Below are 22400 nucleotides of genomic sequence, written 5' to 3' on the forward strand. Positions count from 1 at the left end.
TTTTTAGCAGTGCTGATCTTTGCCTGTTTTGCAAAGGTGAAAGACAGCTACATTGTTCTCCCTTTCTCTCCCCTCCCCAACTTCCCAACTTTCATCCCTCTCTTGTTTCTGGAACTTTCAAATCCGTGTTTTTTTTTTTCTTTTTTTTTTTTTCTTTTTTTTAAATTCAATTTGAAAATGAAGCGTAAGTAGTAAGTAACTAAATTTTGTGAGAACTTGTGCCTGGGAAAGGTCCAGGCTGGTGCTCACATGGAGGGAACGGCAGGAAAGACTTGTTCATTAGGTGTTTGTGCCTGGCTGGCTGCTTTTTGCTCATGTATCCGTCCAAAGCCGACCCAACGCACCCGGCCTCTTGCCTGCTCGATGTGTGATAGGAAGCATGAGGGTTACTGCAGTTGGGAGAGGAGGGAAGTTATTTCAAAGGAAGATATATAATCACCTGAGGTTTTACCTCTCTACAGAGCAGCATCACTTGGCTTAGTGTTGTCCAAAATTGATTAATCCTGGGCTGCAGAAGTCTGGCAAAGTTTTATGGCATTGGTTTGTTCTAATAACTTTACCTTTCTGTTTCTTCACTGGAAGCTACAAGCAGTTATCCAGACTGGATGAATCYTTGTTTCCCCTACCCTGCAAATAAAACCAGGGAATAATGGCTTATGTGGTTGTTCTATAACTTTTGTTATATTAAATAGGTTATATGTATATAAAACCCTTAAGAGGCACTGAAAGCAAGTGAATGTAAAACAAAACAAAAAATAAAAATACTTTAACTATCTTGTAAATAGCTTGGTAAYTTGGAATGTGGGAAGTGGGTGCTACTTCATATGCTGGCAGAAGTACTGTGTGTGTTTTCAAGTTGGTCTTTGATTAAAAAGTGTTAATTTTCCTTTTAGCCAGCAGCTGCAACAGCAAGTGTTACTGCAGTTACCACTGTAAAGCCTTCGAGTACTGGAACACCTGTAAAACTTCCAGCTACAGGACCACCTGCCCAAGCCATCTCCCAAAAGGCAGTCTCTGTGAAAGCARAGGGCACAACAGTAGCACAGACCAACACTTCAGCAGTAAGGGAAAAAAAATTTAATTAAAAATTAACATTCTCTATATTCATCAGAGGTTGGACAGCCAATGCATGACCTAACAGTTTTTTTATTTCTACACTAGGAAATGCTAGAGAATGTGAAGAAATGCAAGAATTTTCTTGCCACACTAATAAAACTGGCAACTAGTGGACCTCAAGCCCCTGAAATGGGGCAGAATGTGAAGAATCTGGTGCAAAATCTACTGGTGAGACTCTTCAAAGTCCATCGTTTGTATATCAATTTTAATTTTGTTCCTTGTCTTTCTGAACACATGGTGTTCTTTAAACAGATGAAAAGATTATTTTGGGGCAGAATACTTCATCTTTTAAGTCTTAGATTGTGATTTTTAACCGAATACCCTGCTTACCACCTTGCCCCCATTCCTRTTTCATTTTCTGCCTGCAGGTACTTGAGAGTCCGAGATTCTGGCAGTGTTTAGGCAGCTTATGGGGCTGAGCCCCTCCCCRCGTTAGTGGGGCTCTGAGCCAGGGCCCTTGTTTCTCCGGAGGCTGCAGTGCAGAGTCCAACGACTGTTGTGCTCCGAGACAGAGCAGCCTTTAAAGTTGACAGTGTGAAGCTCCAGTGAAGCAACTGTGAAATTATCTGTGTCTTTATAGAATGTGAAGGAGAGAATAAGTAGGTGGCTGCCCACCTCTGTGATGCATCTCTTGCAGGTGGCTTCTGGACACCAAGTTTGCCTGCTGTTCGTGGCCCCAGCTGCAGCTTCTTGATAGTGTTTTCTCCTATTTGGCATCCAACCCCTGCTGTTCTTTCATTCCACCTTGTGCTACAGGAGGGATGTGGCTGGGCTGGTGGTACTGAGTGAATTCTCCCATCCCAGTGTAGAAAAGTGCATTGTAGACAAGCGTGTTACTTTGGGAAACAGACTGTCTTAAGATAACAGCCTTGCAGAGGTGTGCTGCTGTCTGCTTCTGTCTCTGTGTCCCTGCTGCATTATACACCTTCTCTTGGACAATATTAGAATTATTCCTGCTTATGCTTTGAGGAGTTTTTAAAAAGTCATTATCAAGCATACATCATTGAATARTGCCTTTTTAAAGATAGTGCATAAGCAAACTAGCTGCTCTGTGTATATTTTGATATAAATGTAAAGTAAATTAATGTTTCTRTGCATGAGGGGAATGAGTAAATGGCAGCTGTGAAAGGAAGGAGTCCTGCAGGCAGTATTTTCTGCAGCGAGCGTCAGGCACCTCGCGTGTGCCGCTCGGTGCTGCAGATCACAGCGKCGCTACTGGAGGGTCTGTAGACTCGGGTGAGCTGCGTGCACCTCCCCAGTGAGGCCCAGCAGGCAGGAGATGGAAYGACTGGGTAGAGCTGTGGCATGTTTTGGTAGTCTGTAGTCCTTAAGCACCGTGCTCTGAGTGCAGAGCTCACAGCAAGTCTAAAGGAGGATCTGGGTGGAAAGAAGAGGTTTTCTGCAGAATGAGAGATCGCAGCTAGGAGCCATCCTCCTTTGCCCTTCTGTGCCTTCTGGAAGGGATAATGTACTTAGTGGCCTTGCAGTAGCAGCTAAATGGCAATAGCCTTAAACCCCCCTTGATTTAATAACTATGGACTCAACCTCACCATTGCCCTCCTTTAGTGGGTGAGAATGGGACCTGGTTTTGGGGTTACCTCCCACTAATGTTGGTGAGTGAGGAGGATGCTGCCTGAGGTGGTTTCCTTACCTCCTCCTGAATGGGTGTTTGTGCTGCGTTGAGGATGGTGCTCTGCAGTTTGAGCATCATCTTGCCTTGATGGTATGGAGAGGAGAAGTGGTCCTGACTGGTTTTAGAAAGGTGTTAACTATTCTGCTTTATTACACCATTTAACTAAATTGTTTTACATAAACTACTCCAGTTATCTCTTCTGATCCTTTTTCATTTTGATTTTTGTGTAGTTAGCTAGTTTTGCAGTTAAAAAGTCCTCTTGCTTAGGTTTTAAGTATTTCTGCCTGAAAAGGAGGGATCAGTGAAGGGTCCTCAGACAAATCAGGGTTACTTAGGATTTTTTTTTCCTATCTCTTCAATTCAGTGAATGAGCGTTTGAGCATTTACCCAACACCTTCTAAATGAAGAAAGGAGTTTAAATCTTTGATAGTGCCTCTGAATTAAAACATCATTCTATTCTAAAACCTTTTTGGTTAAAAAATATAAGAAGGAAAAAGTCTCAGATTACTGAAAATGAACATCTTCATGATAATTTAAAATGCCATGAATTATTAACATACCTGAAAAAAATAAACAACAATTTTGTACTTAGTAACTTGTGACTGTGATTATGCTTTCCTCTTAGGAAGCAAAAATTGAACCAGAAGAATTTACAAAAAAGCTGTATATAGAACTCAAGTCTTCTCCACAACCATACCTAGTTCCTTTTCTCAAGGTAAGTGTTTGATTGTGGATCTATAGTGGGGTTAGTGGCACCAAAATGGAAAAGGAAAGGAATGGAGGAACAAGTAACATAGTTATTTGTTCAAATCAGTTCAAGAAACTGTGCTTAAACTTATCTTTTGTGACTGCAACTTTTGGAAAGGCAGAGGTACTTTCGTGTGGCATTTCAGAGGGGTAACTTTACCTGCATTCACACACTGGAGACAGATACTGTTGCTGGGGRCTGCTTGGTTGGAATCTGGTCCACGTTGTGGTACAGCAGCTATAGTAAGATGAACTCTTGTTTTCCCACCAAAGCTGCAGCTATTCTAAATTCTAATACCTAACAGGACTTCAGAGGCGTATAATGCTTATAAACACAGCCTATGCAATGTTTAAATTTGAAACGAGCTTTATGTAGCTGCTGTAATTGTTGGAGGGTTTGTGCTTCTCTGTAGGCAAGAAAAAAACACCCTCCTCCCTAGAAAGCTTGTTTATTTAAAACGAGCAAACAAACAAAAAAAACCCCAATAACTGTGTATCCATTCAAGCAAATAATCATGTGGTTAAAAAATGCTGTACCAACTTTTTAAATCACATGAAAAAAATGGGGTTTATTGACARTCAAAACGAAAACATCTTTCTCATGCAGTATGTTTTAAATCTTAGTAAAAATATTGCACGTTACTTATATTTATGTAGGTCTTATGCCCAYTCTCTTCTGACCAGATGAGTCTGCTTTTCCTTGCTGTACAGTATAGACAGTGTAGGGTCGAGAAAAGTGAAGTGATAAAGCTGGGACAATTTCTCTGGAATTTCTCCTTTGTCTTGGTTCTTTGCCATAGATGTAATGCTGTCTGTTTACCACACGTTACAACTGTTGCAGGTGACTAGCTGTAGTTTGTTCAAGTWTGGGATGACTCTTTTTGTTTGCTTTGTTTCAATGCCCTTCTAAAYGCTCTGCCAAGCCTTTGGCAAGAGGACTAGTCATCTCTGCAATGTTTGATGGAAAGTCTTGCTAAGAGTACAGGCTTTTCAGCATCTCACTTGTACTGTTAGCAGTCTGTTGTAGCTCAGGCTTTCACGTGAGTTTCTAGAACAGGTCGTGRGACAACTGTAATACAGGTAGCTGTTACCTGTGGACACTTAAGCTTTTATTGTGGCTGCAGAACAATCAGGTTGTGAGTGCAGAGTCAGGGTAACTGCAAAGCCTTTTTGTTTTTTGCTTTTTTCCTCCCTGGTTCTGCAGGGTCTCAGCTCTACTGACTGCACAATAAGCTCTGCTCGGGTCGGGTGCCCCTTGCAGTGTTCCTAAAGCAGCTCAGATGAACCTCAGTAGCTTTGAGACCTGCCCTGGGTTTGKCCACCCCTACCTGTGGCTCAAGCCCTGACAGACCCGGACTAGTTCCTGCAGAGCAGTCCAGGGGCTAGGCTCACTTCATGACACTTGCTAGCACTGGAGTTCCCAAGGATTTCCTAGCTTGGGCACAGTGCTATCCTCATATATTCATGTAGGCTYCCTGCTAGAGTTACTGGGCAATCCTGCAACGTGTATTGCTCATATATATGGTGCAAAGACCTTGTAGCAGTTGCACAGTAGTTAGGCCAGCCCGTGTCAGACCTGGACTGGCCTCCCACACAGCTGCTGCATGATCCTGGGGACTGGTACCGTTTAGGCCTTCCCACTATGGGGAGCATCTGGGCTCCTGGSATGCCCACTAGCGTGGGGCGCAGCAGAGGCAGCGCGTCCTGACGAYCAAGTACTGAACTTCAAAACCAGCATCACTTTTCAGACACTGTCTTGGTGGAAGTTACCKGAACTCAGTGTGACCCATCCTTTAAAAGGTCTGGTATCATGCCTGCTTTTGTGCAGGATACCTCAGGAATCTGGTCTATATCACCTGCAGACTTGCTTGGTATGTAACTCTGGGCAGCTGTGACAAGACTGAGTGCAGAATAAAGCCTCACTTTGTTAATGCTTCCGTTAGCTGACGGGTTGATAATTCACTCTTAGCCAGCAAAATGCATCTCTAGGGAAGATGCTAGAGTTGGTTTAAAGTTACTGGAAGTCTGCTCGTCTTTAAGACATGGGTTTGGGGTGAAGTTGGAGAGTTGTAGCACTTTTTTTTTCCTTTTTCTTTCTTTTTTCTTTTTTTTTCTCCCTCTTCTTCTACTTGGTATGACAGTGACTTGGCTGCAAAGGCTACTTTATTATTATTATTATTATTTTTAACCTTCTCTGGATGCTTTTGGTAAATATATTGCATGAGAAAACCTAGGTGTCCTCTTAAAGGAAACAAATGTGCCATAGACGGTCCAGACAGCTCCAGCTAAGTGGATGAATGATTTTCTCACTTAACGTATTGGCATGCTTGAAGTTCAGAGCAAGTTTATGCTGAAGACTCTACAGACATGAATGTTTTTCTCACAGTTTTTGAAGTAAGGGAATATACTGGTAGCTACAGAAATGACTTACCCAGTTCTCAGCCTAACAGATAGTTCTCTTTAACTATTTACAGTCTCTTAAAGGACTTGAAGACTGTTCTGTTCATTGGCCTTCTCAAAATAGTTTTACTAAAAATGAAAAGTTGCCAGATAATCAGACTAATGTTCTGAGAATTTACTTGGCTCAAGTTGTGCTGCTCCAGCTACATATGTGTCTATAATTAAAGTGGTATCCCCCCCTAGTGTAGATACAGCTGTATTGATGCAGAGCTTGTTCCTGACTTTATTGGATAATTTTTAGCTCTCTGAGAGAAGCTCTGTGGAATAAACACAGCTGTTATACAGCCTTTGGTGAGGGGGCAGTGGCAAATCAAAAATGAATTTCTGAAGTAGTCATYGAGATGATCTTTCTTGGAAACATAAATTCCAGATTGAAGCAATCTAAATAAAATAACATAGACTTTCTAGATAGGATTTGTACTGCATGGTAAAGCTGTGGTGACTGACCTTTCCTCAGCCTGTGTTAGTGAATCTTGTGATCTTCACTCTATGTTATCTTTATCCATCTAAAAACTCTCGCTAAACTTTTTGTTTGGAATAACCAATTGAACATCTCATGGAGGGGAAGGGGGGGAATAATTGGGAGGTGAGAAAGGATTTCTGTGCAATGTGTGTTTTGTTGTTTTGTTTTTCCTYCTCTCTTCCAGAAGAGCATGCTTGCCTTACGGCAGCTCATGCCGAATGCTCAGAGCTTTATCCAGCAGTGTATGCAGCAGCCAGGCCCAGCCCCAGAAGCTTTTCCAGTTTGTACCTCGGCAGCACCAACCCCTTCTGGAGCAGTGGCAACCTCAGCAGGAGCAACCGCTTCTCTTCTGACCCTAAAACCAGCGCCTGCTTCCACAACAGTCACAGCCTCTCCAGTTTCAAACCCCATCCTTTCCAGTGCTCCTGGGACAGCCTCTCTGCAAGCTGTGAAACCCCTTCTTGCCCCTGCAGTGGGGACAGCCTCTCTCCGGCCCGCGAGCCCAGGCTTCACCACGACAGTGGCGACGTCCGCGCTGGCTGCAATCCAGACTGTAAAGCCGGGCTTCGCTTCTGCGGTAGCAACATCATCTCTTCAGCCTATGAAGCCGGTGCTGGTCTCAACGGTGGCAACTTCTGCACCAACTGCTCTGCAGCCTCTGAAACCAGTCATTGGAACCCCAATCAGTATTAAAATCTCACAGCCCAACGCCGTGGTTGCGCAGTCAGTTGGTACTCCGCAGGTGGTTAAAGTGAAACAGTTGGTAAGATGAATTCCTCTGCTTCTTGTAGCGTGGCTTATTGGCTTTGACTCTTTATCAGTTTGCCAAGATGATGCCAGTTGGCATCTTGGTCTTTTTTTTAATAAACTAGTCTGTTGCAAGTTGACTAGTTTAGTCCATCACAGCTGATTTGTGCTTGATARATGAACTGTAGCCTCATTGCTTGATCTGAGACTAGTCTGCAGCCCTCTCAGCAATGTTGAAAGGTAACTGTCTTTCAGCAGATGTTGGAGCTGACGCCTATGGATGTTGAGCACTCGCTAAAAAAGTGCCTTTAAAGTCAACTGTAACTTTGGGTCTCTTGAAAGATTCCYTGGCCGCCATTTCACCAGATTTAACATCCTGAGTGTGATGGGAGTTGAATTGGAGTTCTGACTCCTGGTGCTCACACAGTTTCACCAGCCTGGGTATGAAAAAAATGTTTGCATGAGATACAGAAAATGATGATGAGATGTTTCCATTAATTACCCTTTGATGCCCTGTTAGGGCAGTATCTTAGTTAGCCCCAAGAGATTCCAATCTCTTTAGACTAGATAGCTTGATTGTAGATCACTTGGTAGTTTATATACTGTTTTTTTTTTTTTTTTTTACAGGCATAATTGACTTGATATTTAGTGATAGGGCTTTTGTTATCTAAAGTGTAGGAACTAGCTCAAGGTGCTTTCCAGAGCAGAGTGCTGACCTCCAAATTTGCGAAGACATGTTAATTGTAAGTCATCAAAACAGGAGACTATCGGGGCTCGTTAGCTAACAATTGCTGGAGGAATTTATGGCTTATTAACACTGCTTCCGAGACTGTTGTTTTAATGTTACTATATCTTGGCTCAGGATAACTTCTTACTAACCTGCTAGGCTGTGGAGAAGGAGTGTAACAATTACGGATCACAGGTAGATTTAACATACTGTATAATACATTAAGTTTAGTTTGCAGATGTACTGAATAGTGTGCCAGGTAACAGGTTTACTGAGGAATGTTCTCAGGTTTATTGAGAGGCTTCTTTTCTTGTCATATCAAGAACTCTGCTTGAATAGGACTTCCTTTTAAAGATTTGCTCCTTAAATTCAGGGGGAAATGTTAGACTTCCTCTGAAACTRGATTTACTTTCCATTAGTATGGTAGGGCATTTGATGTGTGAATTTCCTTTGTAGTGTGGTTACTGTGATACTTGATTTAACCCTTTAGAGCCTGAAAGTGTGTGTTGCTTCCCTATTTTCTTCTTTTCAAAGTAGGTAAGAGGTAAAACAAGAATGATGCAGTCTAAATAAAGAGCTTATTCTACCAACATTTTGTCTTTTCAGACTTAAAGAACAAAACACCAAAGTACAGGGGCTTTTTTTTTCCTTAAGTGTGGATTTGTACAAAGTAACTTGCTGAGAACGTGCACTAATCAAGTTTAATAGTAGCCATGGCCAAACTGGAAAAGGAGTTGCTACTATTTCTATCTTGAAGGACTAAATTTGAAATTACAGCCAGAAGAAAATGAGGGCTTCTTAAGTCGTGTAAGGATTGGAGAGCAGTTTGGCTATCCAACAAGCCATGTAAYCCAGGGGAGAGGCTGACCATCTGTGCAGATGGATGAGGAAGCTTAGCTCTTCACAGGGGAATTGAGATGCTTCTTGAATATGGTCTTGGTGAACTCCTGAAATGACTTTTGTCTCCTCCACAACTGCAGTGTGGCAACCAAATGCAGTTTTTCTTTTCYGTACCTTACAAACAATAAATCGTGTACAAAACTCCTTATTCTCATTCAGGTGAATCCTGGGCATATTGGTTAAAATATTTCCTTTTTAAATACCTGTTGAAATTTGGCCTTCAATGGGGTTGAATGGCCAAGTTTAACACTTGGCATTTTAGACATATGAGGAACTTAGTGTTTGTTCTGGCAASTTATCAACTCAATGAGCAAGTTCATAGAAGTGAGTACATCTTGCAGGGCTTTTCTGATGCCTTTCCTTTTCAAAAAGCAGAGGGGGACTGTTCCTTCCCCCCGAAAACAAGTCTAGGATCTAACCTCCCGAAATAGAAGGATGCTGCTGCCAGCTGACAGCAGCTGGGTGCCAGCTGTGCACATCTGTGCATAYGAAGCCACCAGCCTTTTTTGCCTTTTTCCAGCCCTCTGGCTGGTCTGACGGCAYGAGCTCCCTCTGCCTGCCCGCATCTCATTTGGCTCTGCCTCTTGGGGGACATGAAGCCAACTTCTCCTGTGCCTTCTTAGGGCRGCTCTGCCACAGAGCTGATGATGCCGAAGAATGCAGTGCTGCCGTCTTCTCGTGCCAGTCCCGTGATGTGATTGATCTGACACGGAGCTGTGAGGGTTTTTTTGTTTCGTTTTTCCCATAAATTTTAGGGTTTGGATGGTGAACATTAAGGGGKCAGTTCTTGATGAACGCTGTTGGGTTTGGATTGAGCATCTCTGTTGAGTTACAATAATATCCTTTCAGTTTCTTGTTGAGCTTGAGACATGCGGAAGCCAAATCTTTAAGAAAATGCAATTTATTCTTGGTGAAAACAAATGGAAGCAAGTGTTGGTGTTCATACTAGTTCTAGTTTAAGTGCTGTGTGTGATATTTGCCTCTGTCAAGAACGAGTGTTTATATTCTGGAATATATATATATATATATAGCTTGTGTTTCTTTCATAAATCTTCATTTTTGCTTTTGTTTTTTTCCTTCAGAACTGTATGCTCATGTCTAATTCTCAGATATCAACTTCAGCTCAGTAGTTCTAAATTACAACTGCTATCTACTACTGCTACCTAAATTATAACTGCCAACTCGTGTAAAATGGCAGATTGGTAGCTGGCATATATATATGGCACATATATATATATTTTTTTTTACACCACAGCACCTCTCTTCTTGTGAATGGGTGGCACTTATGCTCATGGTGTTAGCCGATAAATCTGAAGCTAGATGACAAAAGGTGACAGGCGAATTTTTTGAAGTGTAGTAAATATGTCAGTGCCTTTAAATTGAATTCTGTGCAAGCACTTGGTAGACTTTCTGAAGTGACAGTAAAGGACTTGCAGAAGACATGGTTTCTTGGTCCTGAAAAATCCTTCATATTGGCTTTTTGCCTCTAAACAACTAATATTTAATCTGAAGATGCTGATAATTTTGTGCTTTGATAAGAGGATGTTAACTTCTGTTATTTATCGTCTCATTCTTTCTACTACTTGTAATGAAGCATTTTTCCAAAGGATGTATTAAAATTTACAGACCACACTTCATTAAGTTAGGAGGGGTAGAGATAAAGTGTTTTAGGGATACTATAACTTTATTACTTCCATTTTAATTGCTATCCCTGCAGGGGAAAAAATACTATTTATGAGCTGTGCCTGTAGATCTGTTTTTATGATGACATCCTGCTGCCTGGTTTTGTTCCTTTCGAGAACTTCTTTAAACAGCCACCTCATCTGCCCTTCCCTGGGGTGCTCATGTTTGTGTGTGGAGACTGTGCTTGCTATAGATGTTGCTAGCAAGTATTTCATGTTCTTTCCAGCTGGTGTGTTCAGCTTAGTTTTGCTTCACACTTTTAARCTATTTACAATTGATCTTGCAGCCCCAAAAATGTCCTAGTAACCTCATTGTGCGTACTCATGATTTAATTTGTGGCAGGGAAAGGACTGCATGCAGGATTTTAACTGAATGCATGTATGTTAAGAAACTGTATGTTACTGAAGTTTTTGACACACTCAATTTTCAATTGATAATTTGTTAAACAAGACGTTTACCAAGAGGAAAATCTGTTAGTGCAATGGATTGTATAGTGTTCTATGGAACTTCTTACATGCCTATAAGTGGGGAGTAGGGGTGAATTGGAGCTCTCTGGACAAGCTGCACCTTTAAGCTCCCCATGGTTATTAAGATTTATTTCTTCATATGAAGTTTTAAAAAGAGCCTTTTCTGTTGGTTTTTGAGCAGGCTGTTTGTTGTAGGCTGAAAGGCAGGACATGCATGCATGCCCTGCAGTGCTTCCAGGTGAAGGAACATGCTGATGCTATTTGCTTCTCTGTATTTTTAGCTCTTCTCACTCTTGAACGTGGATATTCTACTTCCAGGTAGTGCAGCAGCCATCAGGAACCATTGTAAAGCAAGTATCCGCACCCCCACGGCCCTCAACGCTGACCTTCCAGACCTCCTCTGAGAAGAGGATGCCACTGAATACACTTGTTCAAACAACTAACCAGTTTCCTGCAGGTATGGCTGAACTTTTTAATGGRCGCTTGAGAGAACAGCTGAGGTACAGCAATATGCATAAGTAATTGGAAGATTATAGATTGCCAGAAGGTGCTTATTTATCAGAAGCAACCAAATCTGTGCGATAATTTGAGTATCTTCAGCTGACTGCTCGGTGTTCTGGTTAGAACCTCCTCTAATACTATGTCCCCCTCTCTTGCCTGTTAAGAACATGTTACTCATAAGTATTTCTGCCTTTTAAAAACACTGTGAGTAAGCTTTATTGGAACAATGGGACTTCTGAGTGTTGCTTCTTGAGTTCTTCCTTCAGCAGTCCRGGACAATTGCATTATATAATGCAAGCTTTATCTCAGCTAGCCAGTCTGGCCTGAAACCACCTTTCAGCAGTCAACACAGAAGAAGACCTGTAGAGGCTCTGACCATATGGAACATRTGGAGTGTAGTCCTCCTGAGTGTCTGGTTTTCAAATAGAGCTGTTTGCTTGCCATAGTCTGCAGCAGCCTTTGGTGAAAGTATGAGCTGATTAAATGGTTGTCTGGCTTTCTGCTTTCCATTGTACTAAGTTCTTTTTTGTTTGGTTTGTTTCAGGTTCCATTCGGAAACAAATTACCCTGCCAGGAAATAAAATTCTGTCGCTTCAAGCATCTCCTGTTCAGAAAAATAAGATAAAAGAGAATGGAACAACATCCTTCAGGTAGAAATAAACAATATGAAAACTTCGGTATAGGAAGTAACAAAAGGAAGGGACAGCAAGTATGACTACAGAGCCTAAAAAAATTTCATTTTGACTTATGATGGGTGTTTTATCATGTAATACTAATTGACAAGGGAGAACCTAAAAACGCTGACCTCATAGCAGACCTTACTTATGCTTAATATAACAAAACTCTCCTCATGAGTTAGGGTTTACGTGRTGCTATTTCCAGAATGCACGTATTGTGATATTCAGTATGTATCAGTTTCAGTTGTAGAGGATGCATATTGATCTTGATCCTGTGAGAACTATTAATTAATCTAAGCAGTAATATCTTGTACTGAAAACTCTGTAGGATGAGAGCGGATACAACTCTGCTTTTTACAAGACAGATGGATAGCATTTTACTCTAACTTGGACAGGCTGGCAACATGTTAAAAGCCCTGTGCTGTATTACAAAATCCTTTATTAGCTCTCCTTAGAAGCTTGTTCCTGTGGGTGGAGGTGAACATCTCTGGCTACACCTCTAATTGTTGCTGCTGGCATGCTCTCTAGGCCCTTACATTACAAGAATACTCCAAGCTTCTAGTTCAGGTAACTGATTAACTTTTCACGAGGCTAAATGATTTTATATTTCTGACATCTAATGTTGGAACAGAAGTGCAGATTAACATAAGCAAAATGTCCTATGACCTTAAGGCAAACTTTAAGTTAGTCTTCTGGGRTAGGTGAACAAAAGTGGAAAAACCTCTACCTTGCTGAGCAGTTGACATCTCTTCTCTTGAAACTGTGTACTGATGAAGCAATAAAATTGTAATTTTTAGTAACATGTAGTGTACGCTGARTATTAAGACATTAGAGTCCAGAAGCTGGAGCAAAAAGCTAATGTTAAATAACTCAGTTTTCTCTCTCAACCTCTTACAAAATATACCTTCAGRATACAACTTGAAATGTAACTTTCTGTAGTGATACTTGAAAATATCTTTATAAGTATTAACATTAAAAATAAACTTTATAAAAAATTTTCCTCTGACCCTCCAGTCAGTATATGCYAATCCCTGGATCTGGGAAACAGAGATTAAATTATTGAAGCTCTCTTGAACTTTCAAGTTCTCTGCACAGTTGCTTAGAAAAACTCTGGCTCCTTTAAAAGTCTTTAAAAGTTTAAAAATTTGTGCTAGCATGTGTCTTTTATAGGTCGGTCTTCAGAATATATAATTCTTGCAAGGTTTTTGTCTTTGGTGCCTTTTTGGATACATCTCTGAGTGTTCTTCTACTTTCTAGTAGAAGAAACTAGTACTTCTTTCTAGTAGAAGAACAAACTTTCAGACTTTAAAAACTACATGCAGCAGTCTTTGTTTGCACCTAAACTTTTGATTTTCCCTGGATCAAGTATTGAGGTTCTCCAAGCAGCCCTGGTGCCACGTAGCTTTAGGTTGGCCCTGGCAGGCGCCTTCCCTAGAAGGCAGGGAAGTGGCTGGCTCCCTGTGCCCAGCCTGCAGYGCCCAGCGCCCAGCCCGGCTGCTTGCTGTGGTCTGCTGCCCATCAGCCAGCTTTCGGGCTCTGCTCGCTGCGGCTGAGGCCACAGCTTGCAGCTGTGGTGACTTTGCACRTGGTGTCTGAAGCTGGGACCTCTCCTTGCAGAGTGTCACTGAGCTGGCGCMCTGTGCCATTGCATGACTCAGTTGGGTCAGGGTTTGGGAACGTAATCRTTAAGCTGTGCTTAATGAGCTGCAATTTTGCTTTCTCTGCTATTGAATGATTTTTTTTCTCCTTGTTAAGGATACGTAGTAAAAAAGGTGGATGCTATATTGATTTTAAAAATGCCTGTWAGAAATCGGAAGACCTCAGCTAAGCTTGGCTTTAGTTAAGATTTGAAAGGGCAGTAGCCTGTAGAACATCCGGCTTCTGTACTCCATGCCAGAGCCTCTGGAAAAAGTAGTGCGCAAATAGAACAGTTTTGCTCAAAAGCACTTATCCTGATTTTTGCGCGTTGTCTGGAAAGCAGTGTAAATCCCTGCCGRCCAAGCACAAGGAGAGATGCAGCAAAGCCCAGAGCACCTGGCTGGCTGCCTGCGTGTCCCGGCTCCCCTGGAGTTGTTGGGTCCCCCGTACTGACTGGGGACAGCGCTCCAGAGCTCTGGGTGCAGCGGACTTTCCCGCGYTCCCTTTCACTGATGTGTAAAATGGAGCGCGCAGATGGATTCGGGAGCAGCGTGTGCGGTGCTCGAGCAGCAGAGGGTGCCCCAGGCTCACTTTTAAGCAGTGTAGTGGGGTTTGTATAGCAAGGTTTGCATTGCTTTGGTTTCTTTTCCAATTGAGTGTACTGCCTGAATGTCAATCTGATTTCATACAGAATAATTGAGCTGTGTTCAGCTTTCCTCTTTATCCTGATAAGCTTAAATTACTAAAGATTTGTAACAGTTACTGATTTTTTTTTGGAGGGAAGGCGGTATATGACCTGATCTAGTGTAAAAGCATTAAAGGAATTGCTGTGCAAGAGAGACTTTGCATGTGCACACATACTCTGAAATATTTTAAACTCATTAATACAATATTTTAATAGCTTATGCTAAATATATAGTAACTTACTAAAGCTGATTGAAGTTTCTTCAAACAGCAAGAAAGGATGGATCGTAAAAGTACTTAGCCTGGCTTCTGAAATGTTTATTGATCTCCGGTGAGCGTCACATCTAAGGAAGTGTAAATGATGGCTGTTTGGGTTAAGTAAAAGGTGCAGAATTTTTTGTAGATATGAATTAATTTTTCAAGACTAGTGACTCAGCGACTTAATGCAACGTCAGATCCCAGAGTGAGAAAGCTGAAACCTGTCTTTAGCAGAGTTGTCTGTGTAGAAGTTCTGACTGAGTGTGCTAACGTGAGAGGAAGCAATTTTTTGGAAAGGAAGAAAACAGTAACTTGATAAAGGCTAATTTTAGAGACCTGAAATATCTTCATGTGGAAACACAGAGGGCAAGTTTTACCTGTCCCCTTTTTGTGCATTTGGAGCATGTGGCCAGATTGAAAGCCAAAAAAAAATTAAACTGCACTATGACATTTTACCTGAGGTACAAGCATCTTTGCTGAGAGAAAGAGCCCACCAACAGCTCTGTCTGGGCAGTGTCAGGTTTCAGACTCTSCAGCTCTGATAGCTTGTGATGTATATTTTTGTTGCTAGTTATGCTGATTTTTGCAGTCTCCTGAATCAGCAGATCCACAAGAGTCATTGCCCTGCAATGGGTTTCTCATTTGCCACGACTAAACACTTTTGCATGTAGTATCAGYGATCATTAAAAGGAAGAAAGTGGACTGCAGTTGTGAAGATCAGTTAGCACTCAATTATCATGCATAGAAGCTTCACTTGCACACTTCTGGAAAGATTAGGATATTCTTTAGGCTGATAGAGGATGAGTGCATCCTTGGAATTGTTCAGTTGCTTGTTGTGGGGTAGCAAGGGAGAAATTTTCTTATTCTGATGGCTTCAACCTTAAGTGCTAACACTGGTCACTTAACTCTTCTGGCAATCCTGGGATTTGCTGCCCTTCTTAACATAACAGATCTGGGACAGAAGTGTAGTCAGGAAGTCTGATCTAGTTAGACCTAAATGAATGAAGCGACTTGAGAATCTGTTGGGTCTCCTGTTCCCTAAGTGTGTTATCCAGAGGCTGCCTAGCCATGACAGTAGACAAATGAAAGGCAGGAGCTGTACAGAGCAGGATTCGCTTCTTAGTCATAGGTCTCTTCAAAGTGTTTGAGAGAAGATTACTGCTATAGAAGCCTATTAAAGCCCTAATAAGAAAATGTATCTAATGGTTAAAATGACTCCTTGTATGTGATTGGAATATCACTCGCATCCTTTTTCTTGTGACTTCAGCTTATACCTGTTGCCAGCCAGAAGTCAAAGATCCCATTTTTGCCCACGACTGGCAAACGTCTGACCTAGCCCTGGTTGAAGAGTTACTTAGGTGTTTTCTGAAGTGTTTTCTGAATATGGTGTTTTCTGAAGACAAGTTTGCCAAACCTTCTCCCAATTCCTTTCCAGAAGTTTTTGTTTCTTTTTGAAAATCAAGGGCGATTCAGATRGAGAGATTCTACTTGTCTGTATACATATTACAATAGCCGATTGTAGATTGGTCTTTAACTMTTGAACCTATCAGAGGACCTTTGTCATTTTGTGAAAGAAGGCGGCTTCTCTTGGTAATATAAACGTGTGTCTGAAAATCACTTGCATTGTTTTGCTATTGAATTTCTACAAAARCTTTCCTGATAGGAGTCGCTCGGTATTTTAGCTGAAATGGTCTTTTCAAAAAAAAAAAAARAAAAGAAAAGAAATCAAAACCCTCAAAGACTATACAAGCTATTTGTTTAATTTGAGCTTTGCCGTAGTTGCAGCTGTTAGTTATGATGGCCTGAAGCATGTCAGACATTATTTTTTTTTTTTTTTTTTTTACTTTCAATATTCAGTCTAAAATTGCTGGTAGCAAAATCTAGGTAGCCCAGAAATACTGAGACTAGAGCTCTGCTGCTGTCCCAGCCACTGGAGAGGTGTAGTGTCCTCTCCACTACCTAGGTAAGGACCGCATAGTAGAACCATTTTAAAGCGCAAGATCTGAGTTGGTTCATCAGTGAGTGTGCTAAACAAGGGGCATTTGTGTCTCATTTCAAAGAGAACTCATTAAAAAAATGAAGTTTAATACATATGTTCTGAAAACTGCTGGTCAAATACAGATCTCATTTCACAGTTGTTTATAGTTTAAGTCAGTGTTCAACTCATCAGGTAGCACCAAATGTTTCTTTAGAGCATCTAAGTTAATCTGGGACTTTCTGTGGACTTGGCAAGGAGCCTTGGCTTTTTTGCCCGCTGAACATTGTTGCTATAGGATAAAATAATCTACTGTTGTAGGGGGTAGTGACGAGGGGTGAGTGGGCATATATAAGGAATAAACAGACCCAGTTTACTTCAGTCTTTGGTTTCTGAGATTGCTTAGAACTTTACTGTTACCATTTTCTTTCCTGTAAAGAAATTGTGTGCCTAGCACATGAGGCATTGGTGAGTCAGTGAGGGGAGGCACTTCACTGAAATGTGAAAGGTTTTAGGGGACAGCTTYCCCCCTCCCCTCCTACACTACATGTGTACAGTCAGTATAGAGGTAACTTCCAAGGTATGTGAATGTGCCTGCTTAGAATAACCAGGCTTTTTCTTTGTGTTCATTATGAATGAAGCATAATATGTTGTATTTTTTTTCTCTTCAGTAAAGATGAAGATGACATAAATGATGTGACTTCTATGGCTGGGGTCAATCTTAACGAGGAGAATGCGTGTATTCTGGCAGCAAATAGTGAGCTCATTGGCACTGTGATGCGTTCATGTGCGGATGAACCTTTTCTCTCCTCAGAAGCTCTTCAGAAGACTATCTTGAACATAGGTGAGATCACGTAAATAATATGTATGTATGTAATACTTTCTTATCTATCTCTGGTCCTCAAAGAAGGAGCCATTAAGGTCTGTTCCCTTGACTCGTGACCGATCTATGCTAAGGTGGTGTTTGGCCTTCCAAGAAAGACAAGTGCTTTTGTTTTACATGGAAGCTGTCTCACAAGAGGCACTAGTACCACTTTTGCATGTGAGATGGATGTRAGCACCCTGCAACTCTTCAATCTAATGCTCTTGTACTATGCAACACATCAACATATAAATGTTGGTGTCAAATTCTTAAGCCTGCTCTTCTGTTTCTGCAGCTCCTAATGAGACATGTAAAAAGCTGCCCCTAGGCTATGAAAGGTAGTTTGGCATCTTCAGCCTATTCAGGTATATACAGTGTAGAGCCATGTTACACATCCCTCCTGCATGATTCGGAAGAAGTTTCATACTGTCAGTATGCACAGGGCAAATCTTAGTTTTTCACACTCTGTGGAAGAGTTTTATACAGAAGAATCGTCAATATTATTTTATCTGCATTAGAGTAATACTGTGAATTGTGTTCAGCATCTTAGACTAAAATGTGATAGGAAGGTTTTCCATAGACATCTGTTCACTTGTTGGTTTCTGTGCAAAACAGAACAGCTGTTTGGCAACGCAGCATGAGGTGAAAGCAGAGAGTGCACATTTGTAGAGCACGTAACAGGATAAGAGCACCATGCTGCTGCTCCTGCCCCTTACAGCAAACTGCCCGAGTGTTGCACAGTTCTTGGCTAATATTCTCTACCTAGAAGCCTGCCTTCCTGCAACTGAGCATTTGTTTTTATGCACTTGGGACATGCTGCAGTACATCCATGTAGTGAGAACCCTGCTGCAGTGGTCCAGCTGGGTGTACACGTAGTGTTTCTCTGCCTCTGGTTCAACCTGCAGCTTGTTTGCAGTCCAAATGCAACAGCTAGTCTGTGAGCAGAGCACGTAACCTGCAAATGCCATCCCRCTGGTTAAATAGGTCCCAAGCTGGTTAGCAAATGTGCCATGTGAGCTGTGTGGAGCATAGTTGAGTGAAGTTGGTGTTAGGTTGGTAGAGGAAAAGGGAAAATACTCCCTGAAAGATGTTGGTGTCTAGGACGCTTCATCAGAATTCAGTAGAGTTAACCAGCACCCGTTCAAAGCAGGTAAGAAAAATAAAAATCTCCAAAGGCTTAAAGAAAATATGCTTCTCGAATAATAGTCCCTTCTTGATGTAAACTTTCTGTTAAGACAGAAAACAGAAGCATGACTGTTTCATAACTTTAATGCTAGCTAATCTATATTAATAGTGGTTTGAATGTAAGGCAAGGAATAGTCAGACCATACAGCAATTCAGAACGTGAAGTCTCCTGCTCTCTGAGGAGTTTGGTTCTTTCTGTTGTTCTGCTTTAAGCGGCTTTATTTCTGCTCTTCTGATAGACTAATGGAGAACTACTGAGGAGGTTTCAAAAAATGCTTGAGCAAAATCAACTTTTCACTGAGATAAATGACAGCCTTCGACAGAGATCTTGATATTTGCTGGATAGGAGCAGGTTGTGGAACATTCTGATCATATGTGTGATAATATCATAGATTCTTCCTGCGAGATTACAACGGGGGAAAATGAACAATAAAAGCAAATCACATGGGGGTGGAAGTTTTTTTGCAGTGTACTGTTTATTCCTTTTCATGCCCAGCTTGACAATAAATACCAAAGTGGATTTAAGGGCATGGATTTAAGGGCTGTACATGGCATCATAAAGCGTCACAGCCACGGCAAGTGCAGTGAGAGGCGGGCAGATGAGCCTGCTGACCCGTGCTGTGCATCAGGTCTGCAGAGCAGCTGTCTGTCCACAAAGAAACAGCGGTGCCCAGCTCTCCTGGTCGAGCTGCACTCTGAGGTTGGTTGTGTCACCCTCTGGAGAGCTGCTCCATGGCCATCTGCGACYGTGCGGAGGTGACGGGCAGCCCTGGGCATAGGGGCCAGGCAGCTCTGCGCAGGGCCATCGCCAGCCTCGACGGCAGCTGCTGCGAGGTGGTGGCACGGCTGGCAGGAGGGGCCGAGGGCCATGGCACCGTGACCCGGGCWGGCTGGACCTGCCTTTCCCAGGCCGCTGCCTTGGGATTTGGGCTCGGTCGGCCTGGTTGGAGGTAGGTGAGAAGGACCTGCATCCYTGCACGTGCAACGTGCTGCAGAAACCATCCCTGTTCGTTGAATAAATGTCATGAGTTGTTAACAAGAGCGGTGTCAAGCAGGGCAAAATGTAATTCTCTATTTTTTTTTAATTACTGAAATTAACAGAATATGGCACTAATTTCTACTGCTACCGTTTCTCCCCCTCCCTGAACATGAAGCTTGATTTGTGTTCTTATTAACTTTGTCCTATAAATGACCTTGCAAGGAGAGTGATTCTAGAGGCTAAGTGAAACAATGTCTGTATTTTCTGAAGCTCCAGGCTAAGTTTTATTAATGTAATGTCTAAGATCTTTGAAGTTGTGACTTTACCAGGAAAATCGTAATCTCCAAACCTTTATTCATAATGGGTATGACTTCCAGGGGGAACAGAATACCTGCTGTGCTAATTATTTCAATTATCAGCTACTACTAAAACATGTAATGGATTTTCTCTGCTTCCACAGGTAAAAGGCATGACATTATGGAACTTAACTCTGATGTTGTGAACTTGATCTCCCATGCTACCCAGGAGAGATTACGAGGGCTTCTAGAAAAGCTAACTGTAATTGCTCAGCACAGAGTATCAACCCATAAGGTAAAGGAAATCATTAAGCAAGTTTTGCACCCAAGTTTTCATGCTTGGCCGCCTTGAAGATGAAATTCTTCCATGTGTAGGCACATCTTATGTAATATGTACATTTTCAATACCTGACAAAAGGTGGTTTTGTCATAACTATTTATAGCCTCTACCTACAGCTGCTGCTTTTTCGTTTGACTTGTTAGACACTCTTAAAACCTAGATTACATGCAGAAGTGAGTGCATTCATTTATTTTCCATAGAAATGGTGATTGTAATTTAAAATCCCTGCCCCCTGGTAGATGTAAAACTGTTTCTGACTCYAATCATCTGACTGTTTTGACTAGGGATCAGCGTTTCCTTATGTGTTTGCTTTCAGTAGAGATGCAGTAGAAGTTGACTTCAGTAGAAGYTAATTCTGACATCTGTGTGAATTTGTTATTTACAGAAGCTTTATCCATACTTGCAGTATGACACAAGCAACTGTTAGGGTAGGAGTTCAACTCTGGAGCAGACATGCAGCCTTTAAAATCCAGGAGAACGATACTGGAAAAAAAAACAGAAAATGCTTGGAAATCTTCAGGTATTGATAGGAATATCTGGGACAGCTGAGATATAAAGAGGACATGGGAAGAAAAAAAAATCCAATACAGAAAAAGCGTACAATTKTCTATGTAAAGTCTAGAAATTTTACAAATTCTGTGTTGTCTCCCTAAAGTGGGAAATCTGATAAAGCCTGGGAACAGAGGTGAAGTGAAAGCTGCAGTCTGGAGGAGCTGCTGCGGCTTAGTGTCCTGCAAGCGTCAAAACCAGCAAGGGAGTATTTTTGGACAGTGAACTTCTGATATAACTGAATCCTAGGATTTCATTATCCTAGGAGAACTGATAGGATTTTGATGACTGACAGAAGCAGAGATAGGATTGCCAAGGCTGCGACAAACACTCTTTCCAGTTTCTTAAAAAATAAAGTTGAAAACAAGTATATTATAACAATTTTTCCAGCAGGAAGATAGTATTACACCATAGAGGAGTAACACTACAAGGATTGCCCTTTTAAGTGGTCCCATGTGAGTAATACTACTGTGATAGATTTCTTAAAGCTTATGAGCAGAACAGCGTATAGAGTGTTATTACCTACTTAAATAGTCCTCTATTAGAGGACTCTATTACCTCTTAGTCTATCTCTTCCAAGTTCTTTCCCCTTCCCTATTCTTTCTCTGGGCTTATTTGAAATATGGATTGCTATGTATTTGAGACTTGCCAGAGACTTTACAAGAGGACTGGACAGTTCCCCATGCTGACTTTTTTATTGGCTTATCTTCATTACATGCACTTCTGTGACAGGTCTGTTGGTGACACGGCAGGTTGTGTTAGGATAGAAGTTGTTGAAAAACATCAGTAATTCACGTGGTAATGCTTGGGGAACTCTCCCCTCTGCTTTGCTGAGTTCATGCYCAGTGGCCTTTACCTGATGGCCCTTAGAGAGAGAGTCTACCAACAGGTACATGTCTGCTTTTGCCCTCTTTTACTGTGTGTCAAAAGCTGAATAATTGGAAGTTATGAACTTGTGAACTTGTGTTAATTAGCATAAAGCTTTCATGGTGGCCTCRCTATCTAAAGCGAGGAATAGGAATAGGCTTTCAGACTCATATGGGCTGACATCTGTGGTGCAGCTTTTGTTGTGGTGCCCGTATTTAGGACCGGTAAGACCACAAAGGTGACTAGCTGGTTTGGTTCACTCCACCTCATCAACCCTTCTCTAATCTGGAAAACTGCTGAGATAAAATGCTCAGTTTGACATAGCATGATAGCTGAGAGCAGAGGTAATGACAACTGGACAAAGCAGTGAAGAAAAATGTTTTTGGTGTGTGTGGATTCTGCATAATACAACTGTTCATGTTCCTGTGCTTGGGGTTCCTGAACGTGTGGTCAGTCACAGTGTGTGGTGGTGCACGTTTGCCTCATATGCAGGAACAATAAGAACTGGAAACTCTAAATTGTCCTGGGAATGTGGCAGTATGTTGTGGCAGCTCCAGAGCTACGTTCTGTRTTGCCCCTTAAAGCAAGAGGTGCAAGGGGTGAGCCCTTTCAGGCTGCCACCCTCTCCCTCCTGCCCTCAGTCAAA

General features: G+C 41.8%; 1 protein-coding gene across 1 annotated transcript in view; it reads left to right on the forward strand.

Annotated features, from left to right (window-relative positions):
• The window catches only part of TAF4B (TATA-box binding protein associated factor 4b), an 82292-nt gene that overhangs the window by 35741 nt on the left and 24151 nt on the right, over positions 1–22400 (forward strand). The window contains exons 5-12 of the mRNA XM_026041427.1: positions 894–1061; positions 1162–1284; positions 3375–3464; positions 6604–7182; positions 11262–11400; positions 11989–12094; positions 17348–17520; positions 20163–20293. Of these exons, the coding sequence (XP_025897212.1) occupies positions 894–1061; positions 1162–1284; positions 3375–3464; positions 6604–7182; positions 11262–11400; positions 11989–12094; positions 17348–17520; positions 20163–20293 (1509 nt within the window). The remainder of the gene's footprint in view (positions 1–893; positions 1062–1161; positions 1285–3374; positions 3465–6603; positions 7183–11261; positions 11401–11988; positions 12095–17347; positions 17521–20162; positions 20294–22400) is intronic.

This window comes from Nothoprocta perdicaria, unplaced genomic scaffold (assembly GCF_003342845.1).
Source record: "Nothoprocta perdicaria isolate Ctin4 unplaced genomic scaffold, notPer1 scaffold_284, whole genome shotgun sequence".
Lineage (NCBI taxonomy): Eukaryota > Metazoa > Chordata > Aves > Tinamiformes > Tinamidae > Nothoprocta > Nothoprocta perdicaria.